This window comes from Sabethes cyaneus, chromosome 2 (genome assembly GCF_943734655.1).
Source record: "Sabethes cyaneus chromosome 2, idSabCyanKW18_F2, whole genome shotgun sequence".
Classification (NCBI taxonomy): Eukaryota; Metazoa; Arthropoda; class Insecta; order Diptera; family Culicidae; genus Sabethes; species Sabethes cyaneus.
Genome location: NC_071354.1, coordinates 26,570,127 through 26,589,654, shown reverse-complemented (window position 1 = coordinate 26,589,654; position 19,528 = coordinate 26,570,127). Strand labels below are relative to the sequence as shown.

At 38.6% G+C, this 19,528-nt stretch overlaps 1 protein-coding gene across 1 annotated transcript in view; it reads right to left on the bottom strand.

Moving 5' to 3' along the window:
• Positions 1–2,976: 2,976 nt before the first annotated feature.
• The window catches only part of LOC128733930 (protein piccolo-like), a 52,972-nt gene continuing 36,420 nt past the window's right edge, over positions 2,977–19,528 (bottom strand). The window contains exons 2-3 of the mRNA XM_053827806.1: positions 4,885–4,971; positions 2,977–4,801 (exon numbers count right to left, since the gene is read on the bottom strand). Coding sequence (XP_053683781.1) covers positions 3,174–4,801; positions 4,885–4,971 — 1,715 coding nt within the window. The 3' untranslated portion in view covers positions 2,977–3,173. The remainder of the gene's footprint in view (positions 4,802–4,884; positions 4,972–19,528) is intronic.

The window sequence follows — 19,528 nt, the reverse complement described above, 5'->3', positions numbered from 1 at the left end:
TGGTTTTGATGAAATCTGGAACTTTTCTTCGAATACCATACCACCATTTTGGACACTTTAAGCGGCCATTTTGCTTCTCCATCCCTTGATCTCTGTCGCAGTTACCTTTCCACTCTTCTTTAACTTCTGTTAGATAAATGCCCAATATTTTTAATTGGGCGGAATCGAGGGCATTTGGGTAGATTGATGTCCTTTTCGAAGAAATCCACCCCGTTGCCTTAATACCACTGTAGGACTTCTCCGCTGTATTGGCAGCTAGCCAAATCAGGCAAAAAACTGTACGGCTCCATTGTGAGCATAGCATTAATATACGAAAGTATTCGTTTTTTCAGGCAATCCTGCTTGTACATTTTGGATTTCACAGTCTTGTTTGTCACCTGTTTGCCTGATCTCAAAACCGGGCTGCCCGGCTGCCTGATCTCAAAACCGGGGTTTTGGGCAGACGGCGGAGCCACACGGCCTTGCTAATAGGTAAGCCTAATTTAGTTATTTTAATTATATTTTTTCGTTTTAGCTTATGAAGCTCTTGCTATTGCGGATTGGATCTCTTGCTATATAGTAAAAACTTTGGCCAAAACGAGTTTTAATACTGCACATGGATACCAGAAAGAAAAAATTATCAGTATCGTTGGTCAAACAAGTCTCTCTGAAAAAATTAAATTAAGTATTAGAAGCACTTATGGAACTTCAAAGGACGCTATTCTATTTCATACGAAGGACTGCTGTTGAGATTGTTCTATTATAAACCACACTTCATTATAACCCATATATACCACATATCCTCTTAATATCATATTATTAATAGTATTATTATTGCTATCATAAATGTGGAAGGCTGGATGATGGAGTGGATTGCCAACCTGAATCCTTAAAGTCTGAAGCAAATATGGCACTTCACAACTCAAAACAAACAAATCATCACGTGGGTTAAAGTTGGTACAGCGAAATTGATTATTGCATGGAAGGATCCTAATGCTGGAAGGCGACTCTTATAACCCCGGAATGCGCACAAGTGCCTCTGCTTGTGGGTCCGCCCAATCCCTTTTGGCCCTTCTGTAACAGCATTAGTGTGAAATTCATTTGATATTTAAATTTGGATCTACTGTAATTCTACCTACATACATTGGCAAGTCCTTGAACTAATGGTGGCTTTCCCCTACTACTACTACTAGTACTACTGTTTTTTATGTCCGCAACTGTAGGTACTTTGCCAGGTCATAAGCCTTTTTGCGAATTTATCGAAAATCTTTTTTAGGTATGTTTTGTCGTTCTTCGGGGAGCATCCTTCGTATTACGTTGTAGGCATTAAATCCAATCCTTCAATTTTATTACTTGTTTGAATATGTTACGCTAAGAAGCTACGAATTCATGAGCCGATTGTCCCTCTTTTTACATCACCACGTTGCCTTTTTGGAATCCTTCTAATTTGCCGCGAGGAATTGGTCGCCAGATCTTACGCTCAAAAACACCTAGAGCACGTTGGTCACTCTCTTTCAATGTTAACGCTTCATGTCCCTCGAGTACCACCAGAAATGGTAACATCCACACACGAGTTTCGAACGAAGTTGCAAGCTGCTCTATTCGCAGAAGGCTTTATCTCCAGCCGCTATCCGCCTTTTACTTTACGGTTCATATCGTTGAATTTACCAAGAACCATGTTCAAGCAAAAACCTCCATGACTCATGGTGCTTAACTTAATCATACACCGCCTTGAAATCTATTTTAATTAATAATGAGTTTGCAAACTGAATCCTCGAAATTTATCGAGTATCTATCGCAATGTGAGCGTATGGTCCATCGTGAAGCATCCATTTGCCGACAAAAGTTTCCTGCAACGGGGTCATTCTACGAAACAGGACGCGGAAGAGAATTTTGTATACAAGATTAGAGAGACTTATGCCCCGATAATTACTGCATTCGAGTTGATGGCCCCTGTTTTAAGATAGGGTATATAAGACCTTACAAACAATTCGTAGGCGATGAATACAGAGCATAACAGTCGTTCGCTATTGACTTTCAAAAGCTCAGCTGGTATGCCGTCCTTTCCAATTGCTTTGGCGTTGTTTTGGTCTCTACCTTATTTTTCATTTCGTTCAAAAATTGGTGAGTATACAGCTTGTCTATTATTTCTAATCATTATCTAATTTCTGTTGACATTTTTATGTTGTTTATCTATTTACAGCTCATTAAAATGTTGTTTTCATCGCCTGACTACCTCTGATCATTCGATTCAGGTTCTTCTTCTTATCGTTGCGCATAACAGGAAAGAACAGGAAGTAATTCTTCGCATAGTAATGACCGCAACGCCGTGGACGTGCTTTCATTATTGTTCGTTCGGGCCTTTTCCAACTCATTCACTAATCCGCAGCGTTCTGTTTGCGCGAATAACCTTTACCCGTATCGTTCTCTTTGGTTGCGATTTGAATACGTTGAACAGTCGCTCGAGAATCTTGTTTACTATTACATAACGGTCGGAGTTGTCGTTCGGTCCATGAAAGGACCGATTGTCTGTGATATTCGGATGATACCGCCTGTGTTTCGAATACCTGTAAACATAGCTTTCAGTCTCTTATTTAACAACTCCTATCATTACCTCCTGCAGGTATCAGTTGGGATATGAGCAGCTTTAATGGAGGTCATGTATTGATTTCCTAATCCTATTGAGCGTCTGTACTCTAGAGAACGGCTCACGACAACGTCTGAACTGGAGTGCACTACTGAATTAAGAATAGTTTTGCGCACTACCAAAACTTAGACGGTAGGCATGGATATTCAGCCAAGATGCAGGCAACGTAATAAAGATATAGAATGGAAGATAGGTATGGCATACGTATTGTACCTATAGGTTTTGTATTCGATAATTTCACCGAAAAGAATATTCTCGGTCTAGTGGATTTTTCAAATAAAAAAAATACAGTTCCATTCCTTAACTTAGTAATAATTTATTTCAGAAATAAATTTCCTCATTCATTCGTCATATCAGTAAAAATGCAGCTCGGTATCGACGTTTACTTCGAGAATATCACCCAAATCTTACCTCTAAGGTATTCGAAACTAATCGTAATCGTGTGTGTGTGTGTGTGGTCGAAAGTATTTCTCACGGTAACTGGCACTCCCAAAACACGGGAACGAACGTACCATTCCACTAGATCCACCACCCGGGCGTACCACCTCTAACCATTAACATTATCAAACGGACGCAGAATTCCCGGCGGTCCGCCGAAACTTCCGGCAAAGGCTCCTCCTCCGACAGTACTCGAGCTGTGGGTGGGTTTCGAGCTTCCCGTCGTTGCTGGCGTGGGACCGGTTGGAAAACCCGCGGCGACCACTCCCGGTGACGATGGCGGTAGAATGCCTCCGTCAGGTTTTACGTGCGTTCCCGGTTGTTTCTGGTTGCCCAGCAAGCCCGGTGCTCCACCAAAGCTGCCACTGAATTTATTTCCGACGTATTGACCCGGTCGCTGGGTGGTCGGACGTGGTTGCTGCGGTTGTTGCGGTTGCTGCGGAGGCTGTTGATTGTTGTTGCTGACAAAACCAAATCCACCGGTGTAGGTTCCTCCGGGAGGTTTAGTCGGTTGAGGTTGCTGCTGGGGGAAGTTTTGATTGGTCGGTCGTTGTGGTTGAGGGCTGTTGTTGGTGAAACCGAAACCGCCCGTATAGGTTGAGCCTGGGGCTTTCGTAGGTTGAGGTTGTTGGGGAAAGTTTTGTGTGACGGGTCGTTGCGGTTGAGGATTGTTGGTGAATCCAAAGCTGCCCGTGAAGGTTGAACCAGGCGCTTTGGTTGTCAGTTGCGGTTGGGGTTGTGGTTGGAAAGGAGTTGGTGTTTGGGGTAATTGAGGAGGAGCAGGCTGGAAGGAGACTGGTTTTGGGGGAGTCGAAGGTATAGGAGTAGTTGATTTGTATGCTGTTCCGAGGTTTTGCTGGTTGCCAAGAAAACCGGGAGCTCCTCCGAAACCTCCGGTGTACTTTTGCGTCGGTGCCTGTGTTGGTTGTGGTGGTACGGATGGTCGTGGAGGAGCTTGAATTATTTGCGGAGTTTGCTGAGGAGTTTGTACTGGTCCTGAGGGAGGAGTGAAAGGCCGCTGGTTGAAATCAACTGGCGGTTTGTCGTTGGGTAGTCTCAGTTCGGTATCCAGGGGTGCACCACTAAACGGATCTTTTGCGTATGGTGGCGAACGTTCGGTTCCAACTTCGACGTTATACGTCGGTCCTTGTTCTCCGGGGAACAGTGGCGGAAGTAACCCGTTCAAAGGCTTCTGAGCGAAGAGAATTTTTCCTTCTTCCACGGTGGGATATTTCACATTCGGTATAAGTTGAGGTGTTGTACCGCCACCGATTGAAGGTTGTGTGTACTGATTCTGTCCGTTGTTGTAGTTGTTCGGTGGCAGTAAAACCGGTTCTAAAATCCCGGATGCATAGCTGGGAACCTTGAAATTCAAGTTGCTAACTTGATTAGTCTTCGAACTATGCAAATTCTCTTTATTAACATCGGTTAAAAATCCGACCGATTCCAGTCCGGTCGATCCCAGGTCCGTGTAAGGAGTCACCGGATTTCCATAGCTATCTTTTGCCACTGTCGAAGCTAAGGTTACCGGAGGCTTAAAATCCGCATTAGTCAACTCATTGTTTAGCCCTCCGGGGATGGCATTCAGAGAAGCATCCGCTGCGAATCCTAGATTCCTCGCGCCTCTAGACCCGGATATTACCTGCGGCTCAATAGTTTTAATCGATAGCTTAATAATTTTGCTATCCGCTAGCGGTACTCTGTTGGGAGACTTTCCGATTGATCGACCGGAGATCGCTGCAAGTTAGAGGAAAACAATTATTCAACACGAGCTTTCATAACTCATCTCCATCTGGTTCGTATCACTGCAATTAAATTACCTGCTGGCTCGACCGTTTTGCTTGCTTCGTGACCGGTTTTAGTGGGCGTTTGCACATCAGCATCGCTTGCATCCGACGATGACACGGCTGTAATTGAAAGACACGAAAGGAGATGGTTAGAAGCGCAAAAGCCGTCAATTTTATATGATCAATTTATCGCCCGCGAGGTAAGGAGCGGCCCGGACGTTCCCCGACAAATCTGAGCTGAGCTGTAAATTAAGATGTCAGCCTTCGAGCCTTCGAGGGCCATAAAAACTGTAATCAGCAGTAAACAATTTGATTTCGTACGAACTAGCGGTAGATCCATCGGTCAATAACTGGTTTGAGCAAAGCAAAGGTCTGAACTTGACCTTGTCGGTGCTGTCGTGCAGCGGACCTTCGCCCGGGAGGCTGCGTCTAACGACGTTCCTTCGATGTCAATGTACGACTGTACGGAACACGGAATGTTGTACTATTATTAACAGTCTTGTTTTGGCAAAACTTCCTCTCCGTGTTAGGATTCTGTCTGTCTGCACGTTCGGAAACTGTACGCAGCTGTTCGGAGTAACGTTATGAGTAAGACGGTGTAAATTTAGTTTATGATTCATATTCTGTCTAAGAACGCAGTTGTCGTTTTATAGCTGTTTAAAGTTAAGAATGTTTGTTTTGTTGCAATGTGTTGTTTACCATTTGGGAATTGTATAATCCGGAAGTAGACTGTCAAATAAGGATGATTGATTTAGACCTATACAATAGAAGATCAATATTTTCTCGATGTTTGCTACATTTAAAGACAATGTTGAATATATCCTTCCAATGATGTTAAATAATGTGTATTAGTTGCTACCAATTGATTCAATATGATTCTTATCTTATTGTCGTTGATAAACAGGTATTACTTGCATTGCCAACGGTTAAATTTGCAAAGCTCATTACTACGCAGTGTTATCAAAAATCTTTCGTGACATTATTGCGTTTTCACAACTTTATTTCTTTAAAATCAAAAAATTATTGTGCTTAGCAACATTGCCGTTGTCACTTACTGTCGTTCTTACTATGGCGATTTCTTTATGTCGCGCTTTCTAACTACCATTTCTTAATTGTTGATGAAAAAATCTCTACTTTCCAGAAAAATCATAAAAAGTATGAAAACACAAAAAAAACAAATATTTTTGATGTTTTTACGGTCACTGAAAACTTTTAACTCCAGCCCATATTTTGTCTAAAAAGCTTGTGAAACTAGCTTTCAGCCATTGTCAAAATTGTTAAAATCAATTCAGTGCTTCAAAAGTTATGAATTTTTCACAAAAAAAGGGATGACAAAAAGGGTGAATTCGCTAAACACAAACATCCTTAATCATGAGCAACTAATGAAAAGAAAAAATACAGGTGTAAAATTTTTAATAGGGGTGATTACTAAAGTTGGAGCACTTTTAAATTATGATATCATTTTTCATGGAACTGCTCTTGTTTAATATCAATAAAGTATTCTTACATAATTTTATCAAAATTGTATTACTACAGGATAACTTTGAAAAATCTAGGGTTGGGAGTACCGACAGCATTTTTGAGAACCGGTATTTCGGTACCGGAAGGTTCAGTACCGGTAATACCGGTACCAAAAGTTTTTAAAAAGAAATTCCGTGTTCTTAGTAAAACCTGCTAATACTAATTTATTTGAGGCACAATTCTTAGGTCAACTCACCCCACCTTGCTGTCACCATTTCATTTGTACTGTCATTTAGGTACCCGGAGTCACCCAGGGGCAAATTGAAAATCTCTAGGACCTTTCCTTACAAAGTTATCGCTTTTGACTCTTGAAGTTAAGGAAAAAGAAAGCTTACATGTGCGAACATCTACGAACACAACAAAATGGACGTGTGCCGCTCAAGGCTCAGCGAACGCGATACACATAAAACTTATCCACGCCGTACTCTCATTTGGGTGGTTAGGGACAATCGAAACCTATACTAGTTTATAGTACTCGACTTGAGCTTTAATATGAAGTGCTGATTGTATAAATCCGCTTGCCCCATTTTACCCCATGGGCTCGTGAAGCTATGGAAATTTAAAGCTTGAATATGCGATAACTCAGCAAGTAAAGGTCCAAGAGAGTTGCGGTCTTCTGTAAAAATGTGTATTTTGAGAGTTTCGATAATTGCCTAGAACATTGTATTCTTGTAAAATACAACTTAGAAAAGCTAAGTATGAAAAACCAATTTTTAAAGAAGTTTTAAAGAATATGCACTATAGTTCAGCACTCGATAAAGATAGAAATTTTAATTCTTCAGCAAAGTTGCTTATTTGTACAATATTTACAACTTTGCCGAAGAAACTATGTTTATATTTCCTAACCTAACACAAAAAAGTTATTTTTTTATTTTCATTATAGTAAGCGGTGACTAACTTTTGACAGTTTTAGATTAAGGGGATACTGATACGAACAAAAGTGCTGAAGACCATAAATGGTAAAATGAAAACAAAAGACACTAGGAAAAAAGTTCCGCTTTTCGCCCTTTTGGACTAAGACTGTGCACTGTGCTGTGAAATGCCCTGATTGGAACTCAGAAAGCTTTACCGAGGCACTAGATGGCCACTGTGAATCTGTAAGATTGACAGGGTAGGTATTTGAATTATTGTGAATGAAACTTTAAATACAGTTTCTAAAGAGATTTGCAACACTTGAAAATATGTACGTAACATCGAAGTAAATTCTACGTTATATCGAGTGACGTTGTATCGAAGGTACGTTATAACGATGGTACGTTATATCGAAGTTCCCCTGTACCAGTATTAACCAGTAAGACCTATTCTTATGAAATTTCGCAGATATATTCGGAGCGGCCGCCCAGTTGGCTTCGAGGTATGACGCTGGCCTAATAAGCCAGTCGTCGTATGTTCGAATCTCGACTGGGAGATGCAGTTAGTGTCAATAGGATCGTAGCAACTGGCCCTGCAATTGTCCTTCACTCTAACAGCTGGCTACGAAGTCTGTCGTATAAAAACAGGAGGTCAAGTTTCAATAACGGAATGTAGCACCTTGGCTTTGCTTTGCTATTCGGAGCGAGAAGACCTCCCGTTTGATAGCAAAACCATTGAAACAGGTTGTGTGAATTGCGTCGGTTAAAAACAAATTAAGGTAACTATTAAGGTGTCTTTCCAGGGAATCAAAAATCACGAACGCACAGAATGTTTTCTACAAAAAACGTGAAAATGTTTATAGGATTAGTTTTCGCTCTCCGAGTCACAGTTGCGAAACAGTTTAAGCTTTTGTTTAACTTCAATTTCGTTGCGCGCACCCTGGAAGCAACCGGGCCGCGCATTCGGAAGATGTTTTACATTTTTATGCCAACGTTGGTTGTTCCACACCAACGCGGCTGGTTATACTTTGCATGGATTGACCAGGATTTAATCCTCTGGGTTCTGGCTAGATTTCTGAAAACCATTAGACAGAGGGTAGGGTCGTTATCCAAGTCTGGGTACAGTGCTGTGAGGAAAATATTAGATAGATTTTATAGATTTTAAGAATCCCTTCAGGTTGGGTGGAATTTCCCGAGAATTCCAGGTTTTACCAGAGTTAATAACAATCCCTGAGAATTCCCGGTTTTGTAGGTTTTTTCAGGTAATAGACACACTATAATAAACAAACACATGCGACATACATATATTTTATTGCATTTCACCGAAAGTTATCCTGCTCATACCCGTGAGGCAACATTTGTTTGTCTCTGGTATGAATAATGATAATCTGATTCCATGGTCTTTACACTACTGCTCATAACTGAACAGTTGGGAAAGGAAAAATGCTTAATGCGAAACCTTCGCCAAGTCTATATTTTTGGCCTAATATCAAGAATTTTTCAGTTTGCCTGAGTCTACATTTTCGCATTAAGCATTTACTTTTCCCCAACAGAAAGGTAAGCCGTACCCGTTGGATGAGCGCTGTTGACAAGGATGCTAGAACAGCGGGTGTTAGAGACGACTGGAGAGTGGCAGCCCAAGACCGAGTAATGTGGAGACAGCTCCTGAATTTGGCATGGATTCGATAAGCGGATTGTCGCCGAAAAAGTAAAGTAAGTAAGTAAGCGAAGAAACAGGGCCACGAAGCGAAAGTGGACGACGAAGGCTTTCGACAAAGACCTCTTTATTGAAGTTAGCACGTTAGCGAAAACATGCAATGCAACAATTCCGAGGAAACGGGAACCGAGAAATAAGTGACAAACTAGCCTATTGGTGTTGGTGGAACGAAGCACTTAGCGTTCCCATGTCGGAGCGCGTCTCAACAGTTATCGGAGTAGTGCGATGGCACATTCTCCTCCCGAAATTATACTGGGAAGGTAATTTCCGGAAGGGTTGGAAGAAGAAAAACCATGGAGCTTTTAAAGTGGTTAGGCACAAAGCGCAGAATTGTGAATCCCACATAATGTCGCAAAACTACAGGCCGGACTTTTGAAGGTTTTTTTCCTGGATAAAAAAATATACAAAGAGACAGACAATGCTCAACTCTTCGAACCCTACCGATTGGTAGATGACACTTGGTCCTCTGGGGTTGGGATCTATTTTGCGTTTTTCAACCAGTTTCTATACCTTTGATATAAATTATAGCAAAGGTACAAATAATGGTGGTGTTCCAGACATGACCGCGCGGTTGACATAAGATTATGCTTGGCAGGTTTTGCATTGAACTCTTGAAAATTAAGAGATTATCAGATATCTACAGTGTTGGATGGGTTCGCCTACGGCGAGTCTTCGTCTACTTTCTTGACATAGAGTGAAAAAACCAGCATTACAACCGACTTTGATACGATTTCCATTCCAACTTACTGGTCATTAATATTTATGGATTGCAAAAAATCTGTGTCCGCTTGGTTTTCCTACCAATTTTAAGTATGACGAAGAGAATCTGGTGATCGCTCGGAGTAACTACTTGAAGTTTTGAGCTGTGATTCAAAATATTTCCACTTTTTGTGGAAGTTGGATAGCTCGTGCACATGACTCAACGAATACCTAAACAGATTTTTGTAAACGATTGTTGTTTGTCCATGGCTGGCGAAAGAAATCTTAGTTATGATAAAGTGCAGTTTCCGTATGATGAACTCCCGCGCTGGCCTAGTGTTGGGACATAAAAATTGTTTTATTATTTGTACAGGCATGAAGTGTGGAATTCATCTTGTGCCAAAAATTGAGCAGCTGCAGATATAATTCCTTTAAAAACTCGAACGGAAGTGTGGATCGTATTTAACTATGTCGCAGAGGGTCAGTCACCCTAGCTATGTAAAACTGAAATTTATCAGTTCTTTATCAAACTTGGCATACATATTTCTTAACATGACAGAATCAGCACAGGGAGATTAATAAAAAAGGACTTGGTCTCTCTCCCGATTTTTAAGGAAGAAAGCCGTTTTTGCCTACCGCTGTCATCATTCCGTTTGGTAATCTGATGCTTCTTGAACATCTGATTACGTGGGATACGGTTGAGTGTTCGATTCTGAGCTGTTTAGCGCTCCGTCGATGAGAAGCATTTGGCTTTTCGAAGAAAGTACCTAAAGTTTTTGCGTACTTTCTCTTGCTCCAAAGATATTACTGTAATCTCTTAATCTATTTTGGTAAAATTCTACCGACATAAACAACTTTACTTTCAACTATTTTTAGTCAAAATTTCTGTTACGTTTACTCACGCGGCAAAAAGTTACTAACTAATCAGTGCGTCCAGTTTTTTCGAATACAGTTTTGCCTTTCTACTATCTATACCTATAAAGAAGGGTTTCTGTCTGTCTGTCCGTATGTTCCTTATAGAATCGAAAACTACTGAACCAATCGGCATGAAAATATACATGTAGAGGTTTTTTGGGGCCAGGAAAGGTTTTAGTGATGGTTATAAACCCCTCCCCCCACTAAGAGGGGGGGCTCCCATACAAATGAAACACAAATTTCTGCATAACTCGACAACTAATCAAGCAAATAGAACAAAATTTGGCATGTGGGTGTTTTCAGTGACAAGAATTTATTCTATGGTAAATTGAGACCCCTCCCCTCTTTATAAGGGGAATTATAACTCCTCCCCCTATGGAAGGGGGGGCTTCCATACAAATTTCCTCATAACTCGAGAACTAATCAAGCAAATGGAACCAAATTTGGCATGTGAAGGTTTTCGAGGGCAAGAATATTTTCTATAGTAAATTAGGACCCCTTCCCACTTTAAGAGGGGGGGCTCCTGTACCAAAGAAACACAATTTTCCTCATAACTCGAGAAGTAATTAAGCAAATGGAACCAAATTTGGCATGTGGGTGTTTTTGGAGACAAAAATTTTTTCTATGATGAATTGGGACCCTTCCCCACTTTAGGAAGCGGGGCTCCTATACAAATGAAATGCAAATTTCCTCATAACTCGAGAATTAATCAAGCAAATGGAACCAAATTTGGCATGTGAAAGTTTTCGAGGGCAAGAATATTTTCTATGGTGAATAAGGACCCTCCTATACAAATGAAATACAAATTTCCTCATAACTCGAGAACCAATCAAGCAAATGGAACAAAATTTGGCACGTGGGTGTTTTTGGAGACAATTTTTTTTTCTATGATGAATTGGGACCCCTCCCCACTTTAGGAAAGGGGGCTCCTATACAAATGAAATGCAAATTTCCTCATAACTGGAGAATTAATCAAGCAAATGGAACCAAATTTGGCATGTGAAAGTTTTCTAGGGCATGAATATTTTCTATGGTGAATTAAAACCCCTCCCTACTTTAAGAGGGGGAGCTCCTATACAAACGAAATACAAATTTCCTCATAACTCGAAAACTAATCAAGCAAATGGAACCAAATTTGACACGTGGGTGTTTTTGGAGACAAAATTTTTTTCTATGATGAACTGGGACCCTTCCTCACTTTAGGAGGGGTGGCTCCTATACAAATGAAATACAAATTTCCTCATAACTCGAGAGCTTATCAAGCAAATGAAACCAAATTTGGCATGTGAAAGTTTTCGAGGGCAAGAATATTTTCTATGGTGAATTAGGACCCCTCCCCACTTTAGGAAGGCGGGCTCCTATACAAATGAAAAACAACTTTCCTCTTATCTCGAGAACTAATCAATCAAATGGAACCAAATTTAGCATGTGGGAGTTTTAGATGGCAGAAATTTTTTCTATGGTGAATTACGACCCCTTCCCCTTTTAAGAGGGGAGCTCCCATACAAATGAAATTCAAATTTCCTTATAACTTGAGAACTAATCAAGCAAATGGAACCAAATTTGGCATGTGGGAGGTTTTGGAGTCTTGAATTTATTTTACGATAGTTAGCAACCTCTCACCCCTGTGGTAGGGGGATATGGACTCTCATACAAATAAAACAGAAATTTTTGCGAAACTCAAAAACTAATCGAACTCGAGAAATTCGAGACTCTTCCATAAAACATTAGTCAATACAAGACCACAAAAACTATCTATAGTAATACTAGATCATTCAGGACGAGACGGTCGCGAGTGTTGCCGGTGACCCGCCGTCGGAAGCGCCGCCCACTGGGGGGCTTGCAAAACTCGACATTGTGACAAAGATCATCCGAGATTCATGATTTATGTACAACACAGGTTAATTTGTGGCAATACGAAGTTTGTCGGGTCAGCTAGTATAAATATATAGTATAAAGGTATAGCAATCACTCGGAAAACCGAATTTCGAAAGGAGGCTCAGCGGAACGAGTGTCTAGTACTATTCGACTCAGTTTCGAAAACTGACCATTTTCTGTGTGTGTGTGTGTGTGTGTGATTGTGTGTGTGTGTGTGTGTGATTGTGTGTGTGTGTGTGTGATTGTGTGTGTGTGTGTGTGTGTGTGTGTGTGTGTGTGTGTGATTGTGTGTGTGTGTGTGATTGTGTGTGTGTGTGTGTGATTGTGTGTGTGTGTGTGATTGTGTGTGTGTGTGTGATTGTGTGTGTGTGTGTGATTGTGTGTGTGTGTGTGATTGTGTGTGTGTGTGTGTGATTGTGTGTGTGTGTGTGATTGTGTGATTGTGTGTGTGTGTGTGTGTGTGTGTGTATGTGTGTATGTGTGTATGTGTGTGTGTGTGTGTGTGTGTGTGTGTGTGTGTGTGTGTGTGTGTGTGTGTGTGTGTGTGTGTGTGTGTGTGTGTGTGTGTGTGTGTGTGTGTGTGTGTGTGTGTGTGTGTGTGTGTGTGTGTGTGTGTATGTATGTAACGCTTTTTTCTATCCCACTTTTCTCAGAGATGGCTGGACCGATTTAGATGATATTAGTCTCAAATGAAAGGTCTAGTTGTCCTATTGTTCGCTATTGAATTTCGGGATTTTAGTTCAAAAGTTATGTATAAAAATACAAAAAATACGAGACCTTATTTTCTCGGAGGTTCCTCCGTATATCACACGATTCCAGCAATAATGAAAACTACTGTTTACAGCAAGTTTGATTCGCAGACCAAGATCTCTTAATCGTTGGACAAAGTTTCATAAGTTTTTCGCCAAGTGGCGCTAGTATTCGAGTAAATTCTGTTCTGTTTTAGCGTACCTATGAATCTAAATTGGTGCGAATTACGAAAGGTTAAGCGTATATAGTGGCATCTAGATCTAGAAAAGTTGATTTTCCCATATAAATTTATACAACATTCAAATGAATTTCGTGCTTATAGGACCGCTCATGCCATCAAAAAACACTAGCGCTGGGAAAACAATCATTTTTCCCATGCTCAAGCATATTTGTGGCGCTCTTTAATTTCCAATTTTCTACATATATTCATTCGCTCACATAACTCGCTGACAAGCCAAGCTCGAATCTCGACTGTGCGGTCAGTAGGATCGTTGCACTAGCACCGTAATTGTCCTGTACTCTAATAACCGGCTGCGAAGTCTGTCGATAAAGAAGAGTTAAGTTCTTAAAAACGTTTATGTCAATGGATTTGCTTTGCTTTGTTTATATCCATCGATTTGGAATGAATGTGTCATTCTGGTCCACAAAAATTAACGGTAATATTATAAAACTAAATACAGATAAAGTGAATTAAATAACGCTTACAAATAATTACGCACCCTAGGAAAGATACTATAATTATTGCACGCAGTACGTTCTTGTGAATTATACTGTTAAATCCTTAATTTGATAACTGATAATTAAAAATATAGTCAACTTAATTATAAATGATTCTGAGAAACTAAAAAAAATATTGTTACAGTAGAAAGGGCAGGTCACACCACTAGGTGGATTAATTCAGGTTTTTAAAAAACCCACTACTCAAAAGCGAAAGGTTGAATTAATAAAGTGTATTCGGATAAGTTGTTAGAAATTAAATGTAGTTATTAGAAATTTTATAGAAACAGTGGAGCAACTGGAGTACCATGTGAAAAAGACGTGTTTAATATAAAAAATGAAAATAAATCTTACTTTTTCTCTGAATATCTCAAAAACGGCTGCATTTAGAAAAACAATTGTTATGACCAATTTTGTTGTAAATGACATAGGGATGCTTTGTTGTAATTGCCTATTCCCGTCCTATCCAACACAAATTATTAAAAATATCAGCATTTTTATGACACACAATGCAAAACTAGTTATTCCCTAATTTTTTAGTTCGTTGTCTATCATACGCGGTCAATCAAAGTGAGCAGAGATCTATTTAAATGCTTTTTGTCCTTAAAGAAGTCCTATCAGCCCACGTTTTTTTCGTGCGACGAAGAAGAAAATGTCGACTAATCGTTTTAATTTCCGTCATTCATAAATGAAAATAACTCACGCAACGCATTGTCGTTATACTACAGCCAGAAAAACTTGACTGACCTGCAGAAATTTTGCAGAATAACATTTGTCATGCCGTCCTACACAAATACATGCGCGTTAGCATCGTAAACATTGCTGTAATTTTTAGTTCGGACGATGAAAAATTTTGATGGTCCGATTTTAAAACGGTACGACAAATTTAAAAAATAAAGTCAGTTGCGTAATGTCAATAATATGCTTTAATAATCGCTTTTCAGTGATTTCAAAGTTCACGTGTGTTTTAGTCAAATCAGTACAAGAACTTTTGGAGTATTCTTTAAATCCATCCAACAAATAATGAAAATTAAAATGGCTTTACTTACTACGACGGGAACTAGAAATAAATCCTAAAGAATTGTTATTTGTATTACAAATCCATATATTACTTGAAAAATCCCAAGTTGAAAAAAAATCATGAAAGTCGTTCTACGAAGTCCGTCCATGAAAGTTGCTCCATCTCAGAATAACTTTTAAAAAGTTGCAAATTACTTCAAAATGGTATATTTTTGATATCTCGATTTTTATTTTCGAAGTTTTATTTTCAAATTATTGAAAAATTGGTAAAATATTTGTTTCAGTGCATATTTTTTTCATGTTCAGAAATCAATTTTCTAAAACTTTTAATTAGACATAATTTTTGTAAAATCGATAGTTTTCGAGATACAATCTTTCAAACATATACACATGAAAATAAATACGCCCTTCTTAAAAATGAGTCTTGAATCAAAATAGCGCCAAAACCTGTGAAAAGTGCATATTTCTTCGTATCAAACATGCTTGTAAAGTTTAATCTAAATCAGAAAGGTTCATATTTTGTTATTTACCTATTTCACGTGAAACTGCTCAAATGCCTTTAACGCATCTTTTTCGCATCAAACGGTTGTAGGTGTCATAAGCTAGCGAATCGTTAAAAAAAATTACAATGAAAAGCTTCTACGCCACGGTGATAAGCGTAAGAGAGGTGACACGAAGAAAGTTTCCCATATGCAGATAGGACCTACAGTCAACCAAAAAAGTATTCGGACAGCAGCGCATAAATTTTTCTTTTAGTAATTTTGCGCAGTATTTTTGCAAAGAATGGAACCACATATTTTTTAAAACAATGTTTATCTAAAGCATATTTAGATGCACAACCAAAATTCGGATAAAAGCTTTCCGTTTTGAAGATAGAGCACATATACCGTGACCGCTCCGAATTCTGCGCAGCTCCTAATTCTGCGCATTTTTCTTTATATAAGTATTTTTAACATTGTGCATAACTATGATCATTGCATTATTTTTTTTATAAATGTCTGTTGAATATTACGCCATTATTCACAAACGGACCATAATATTTGAGAGCGAAATAATTTAACGTGAAACTGAAAGTACTTTATATGGCAGAAAACATCGTCGTTAGCACCAACGCTAAGATTGTCCTTCTAGCAAATTAACAAATTTATGATCGAAATTCTTTGCAATGATCAAATTACCCAGCATAATTTGAAAGAATAATTAGTTTTAGTCAGGTTTTAGACAAAAAGAGTGATTGCATGCATTGCTTTCCTTAGAAAAATGCGATGCAATAATGCGCAGATTTAGGCACAGATTTTTTATTCATGTTCCAAATTCTGCGCAGTAATGTATCATACGAAGAATTCGCGAAAGAATACGCAACCTCACCCGAATGGTTGAGGTACAGAGGCGTGAAAATTCAAGTAGAATCTTTAACTTGCGTTGATTGGAATCCTGTGCTGTGCCTCGGGGTCCGAACCTTCGAGGGCTAATTCATGAAACCATGTCTTCTATTTTTTTTAATGGGGCTGTCAGAGAGTGGGGAAGTGATTTGTATATTAAAACCCAACTTTTAGTATTAGTCTAAAGTGTAATGTTCAGTATGCAGAAAACCCGAATCAAATTCGCCCTTCACGTCATCCAGAATAAAATATTTAAAATGAGGCAATCAAAATGATAACAATATTCCTTTTCCACCCGGACAGCACAAGAAGGCCGGATCATGGATTTAATTATGGTAGTGGCTAATACCGGATTTTTTGGTGTGCCTTCAGCGTATAAAGACATAAACAGCATGCCAGGAGTATTTACTGTTACTTTTTGAGTGCGCAGAATTGGGAGCAAACATGCGCAGAATTAGAAACATGGGCAATGAAGTGCGCAGAATTAGGCACCGTGGATAAGTTTACAAAATGGAAAATATACTCAATTGTTGGTCGACTAATAATTCCCATATTTTTTACCAGATATTATAGACAGTAGCACTACACGTTGCTGCTATCCACGTTGTTAATTTAAATCTAGTATACTTAGAATAGCGGAAGAATCATAAAAATGTCTTAACTGCGCAGAATATGGTACGTTCCTAACTACCGTGAAACAACAAAAATTCGGATAAAAGCTTTCCGTTTTGAAGATAGAGCACATATAGTTAGAATTGCCCAAAAATGCAGCCAAAAAAAGTATTCGGACAGTTAACTATTAGTTGAAACAAATGTCCTTTCTCGCTCAACTACTACCTTGTAGGACTATTTACATTCTAGATGACCTGTTTTAATCTGTTTGGGATAAAATTAACAATTTTTCAAATATCCCTCTGTGCATTGCTGACCATTTTTTTTTACAAGAGCTCGGTTTAAGTCATTTTGATAAGAAATCGAATGATATCTCATTATAGAAATGAAATTATCTAAAAAGATGTTCAAAAGGGTTCAAATCTAGACTGAATACTGATGTTTCGATAGCGCTAGGACAATTGTATGGTGCCTACCGCTTACAATTGTCGACATTATGTTCAAATGACACTAACCACATTGCGTGTTTACTTGCTGACGAGTGATTTTTCCTCTTGTAGTCCTTCTCTTTTAGTTATTCCTGCATAAGGGTTGTTGGTGTCATACCTTGTTGGGGTGCATGGAAAGCTCCGAGGTAACAAAGATATATATTTTTGGATAGAACTAAGTGTAAACTTAATTATCTGAACAATTTTAGGCAAAATTAAAGCAAAATTGTAATAGTGTGGTACATACTTATTGTACCGGGATGTTGAATCTAAACATACTGTCGATAATTGTATGCGGTAGGCACCATACAATTGTCCTAGCGCTATCGAAACATCAGTATTCAGTCTTGATTTGAACCCTTTTGAACATCTTTTTAGACAATTTCATTTCTATAATGAAAAATCATTTGATTTCATAGTAAAATGACTTAAACCGAGGTCTTGTAAAAAAATGGTCAGCAATTCACAGAGGGATGTTTGAAAAATTGTTAATTTTATCCCAAACAGATTAAAACAGGTCATCTAGAATGTAAATAGTCCTACAAGGTAGTAGTTGAGCGAGAAAGGACATTTGTTTCAACTAATAGTTAACTGTCCGAATACTTTTTTGGCTGCATTTTTAGGCAATTCTAACTATATGTGCTCTATCTTCAAAACGGAAAGCTTTTATCCGAATTTTGGTTGTGCATCTAAATATGTTTTAGTTAAACATGGTTTTAAAAAATATGTGGTTCCATTCTTTGCAAAAATACTGCGCAAAATTACTAAAAGAAAAATTTATTCGCTGCTGTCCGAATACTTTTTTGGTTGACTGTATTGGAAAATCGGGGTTTTGTAAGAGAATTTCGTGTAAGAATTGAAATCCATTTCACTTCAACGACCATCCTCCATTTTTACCATTAGCTGGCACCAGGGCCCCGGGGAGGTAAACGATATCTTTGAAGGTTGTTGTCAAGATAAGATAGGGAGCAATTGATTGAGGAATTATTAATACATAAATTCCTGAAAATTTGAATGGATTATAGCGCCGTAAATTTGATTGAGTAATCCTTTGTATAAGAGAGCGTTTATATTAAAGCAATGGATAAGTATCATATCCGCATCCGTGGAGTTAATTGGGCTCACCTTATTAGTACTGCCTTAAGTAACTGGTATCGCAGGGACCAGTCTGAGTGGTTCAGTTATAAATAAATGAAAGGCAAGCGACCTTTGATACAATGAAACAGTTATCAATTTGCTACAATAATGTCTGCGACGATGACACGTTAATAATCACAACTAGCATGTGATGGATTTATAAGCGATTGTACAATTGTGACAATTATCAATTCATTATCATTACGTTGCCAGCAAAACGACAGTAGCGTTTAGCTTACGAACAAATGGGCAAAAATTAGAAAAAGTCCCGTGTCTTAAGTGGTTCACTAGATCCATGCACGAGTTAGCTCAGGGTATTAGAGCAGATTGAAAACAAAATTTGATATCTTGATGTAACGGATTTTGAATACTCGGTGTGTTTTCATTTTGGTCGACTTAGCGGTTAAAATATCAAAATTGATTGCAAAAATTCCACGCCGTGAAATTAAATTGAATACTACTTTTGCTATCAAAAATATCAAATAGAATACTAATCTTGCTATTACACAATATTAATAGGAAAGCAGAATTAGTTATCATTTTACTATCATATGATCATTATTTTGCTATCATCATATAATTTGAACCAACCATTTTACTAGAAAAAAATTTAAGTGAAAATATATTAATTTAAATAGGGTAGTTGATCCATTAGTTGCGCTACTAAGCACAATATAACTTCATTTTGCTTGTTTATTGAGGTATATGTTTCAATTAATGCTTGTGAGATATAAATTTATCAAATACAAGGTATTTGTCACAAGGCAAGACAATTGCTTTCGTTGTACGAGAAGCTTTATAAAGAAAAAATGAATTTTCCGATTCAATTATATTGTACCAACAGTTGCGCTAATGTTTCCTTCATTAAGTTTGATGTTCCTTTAATTGTGGTATTCCATATACATTGCTAGGTTGCTAAGTGAAAAAACATCGTAGCAAAACTATAGATGAGCGCCTATAGTTGTGCGCTCCAACTGCGCGTTGGATTTT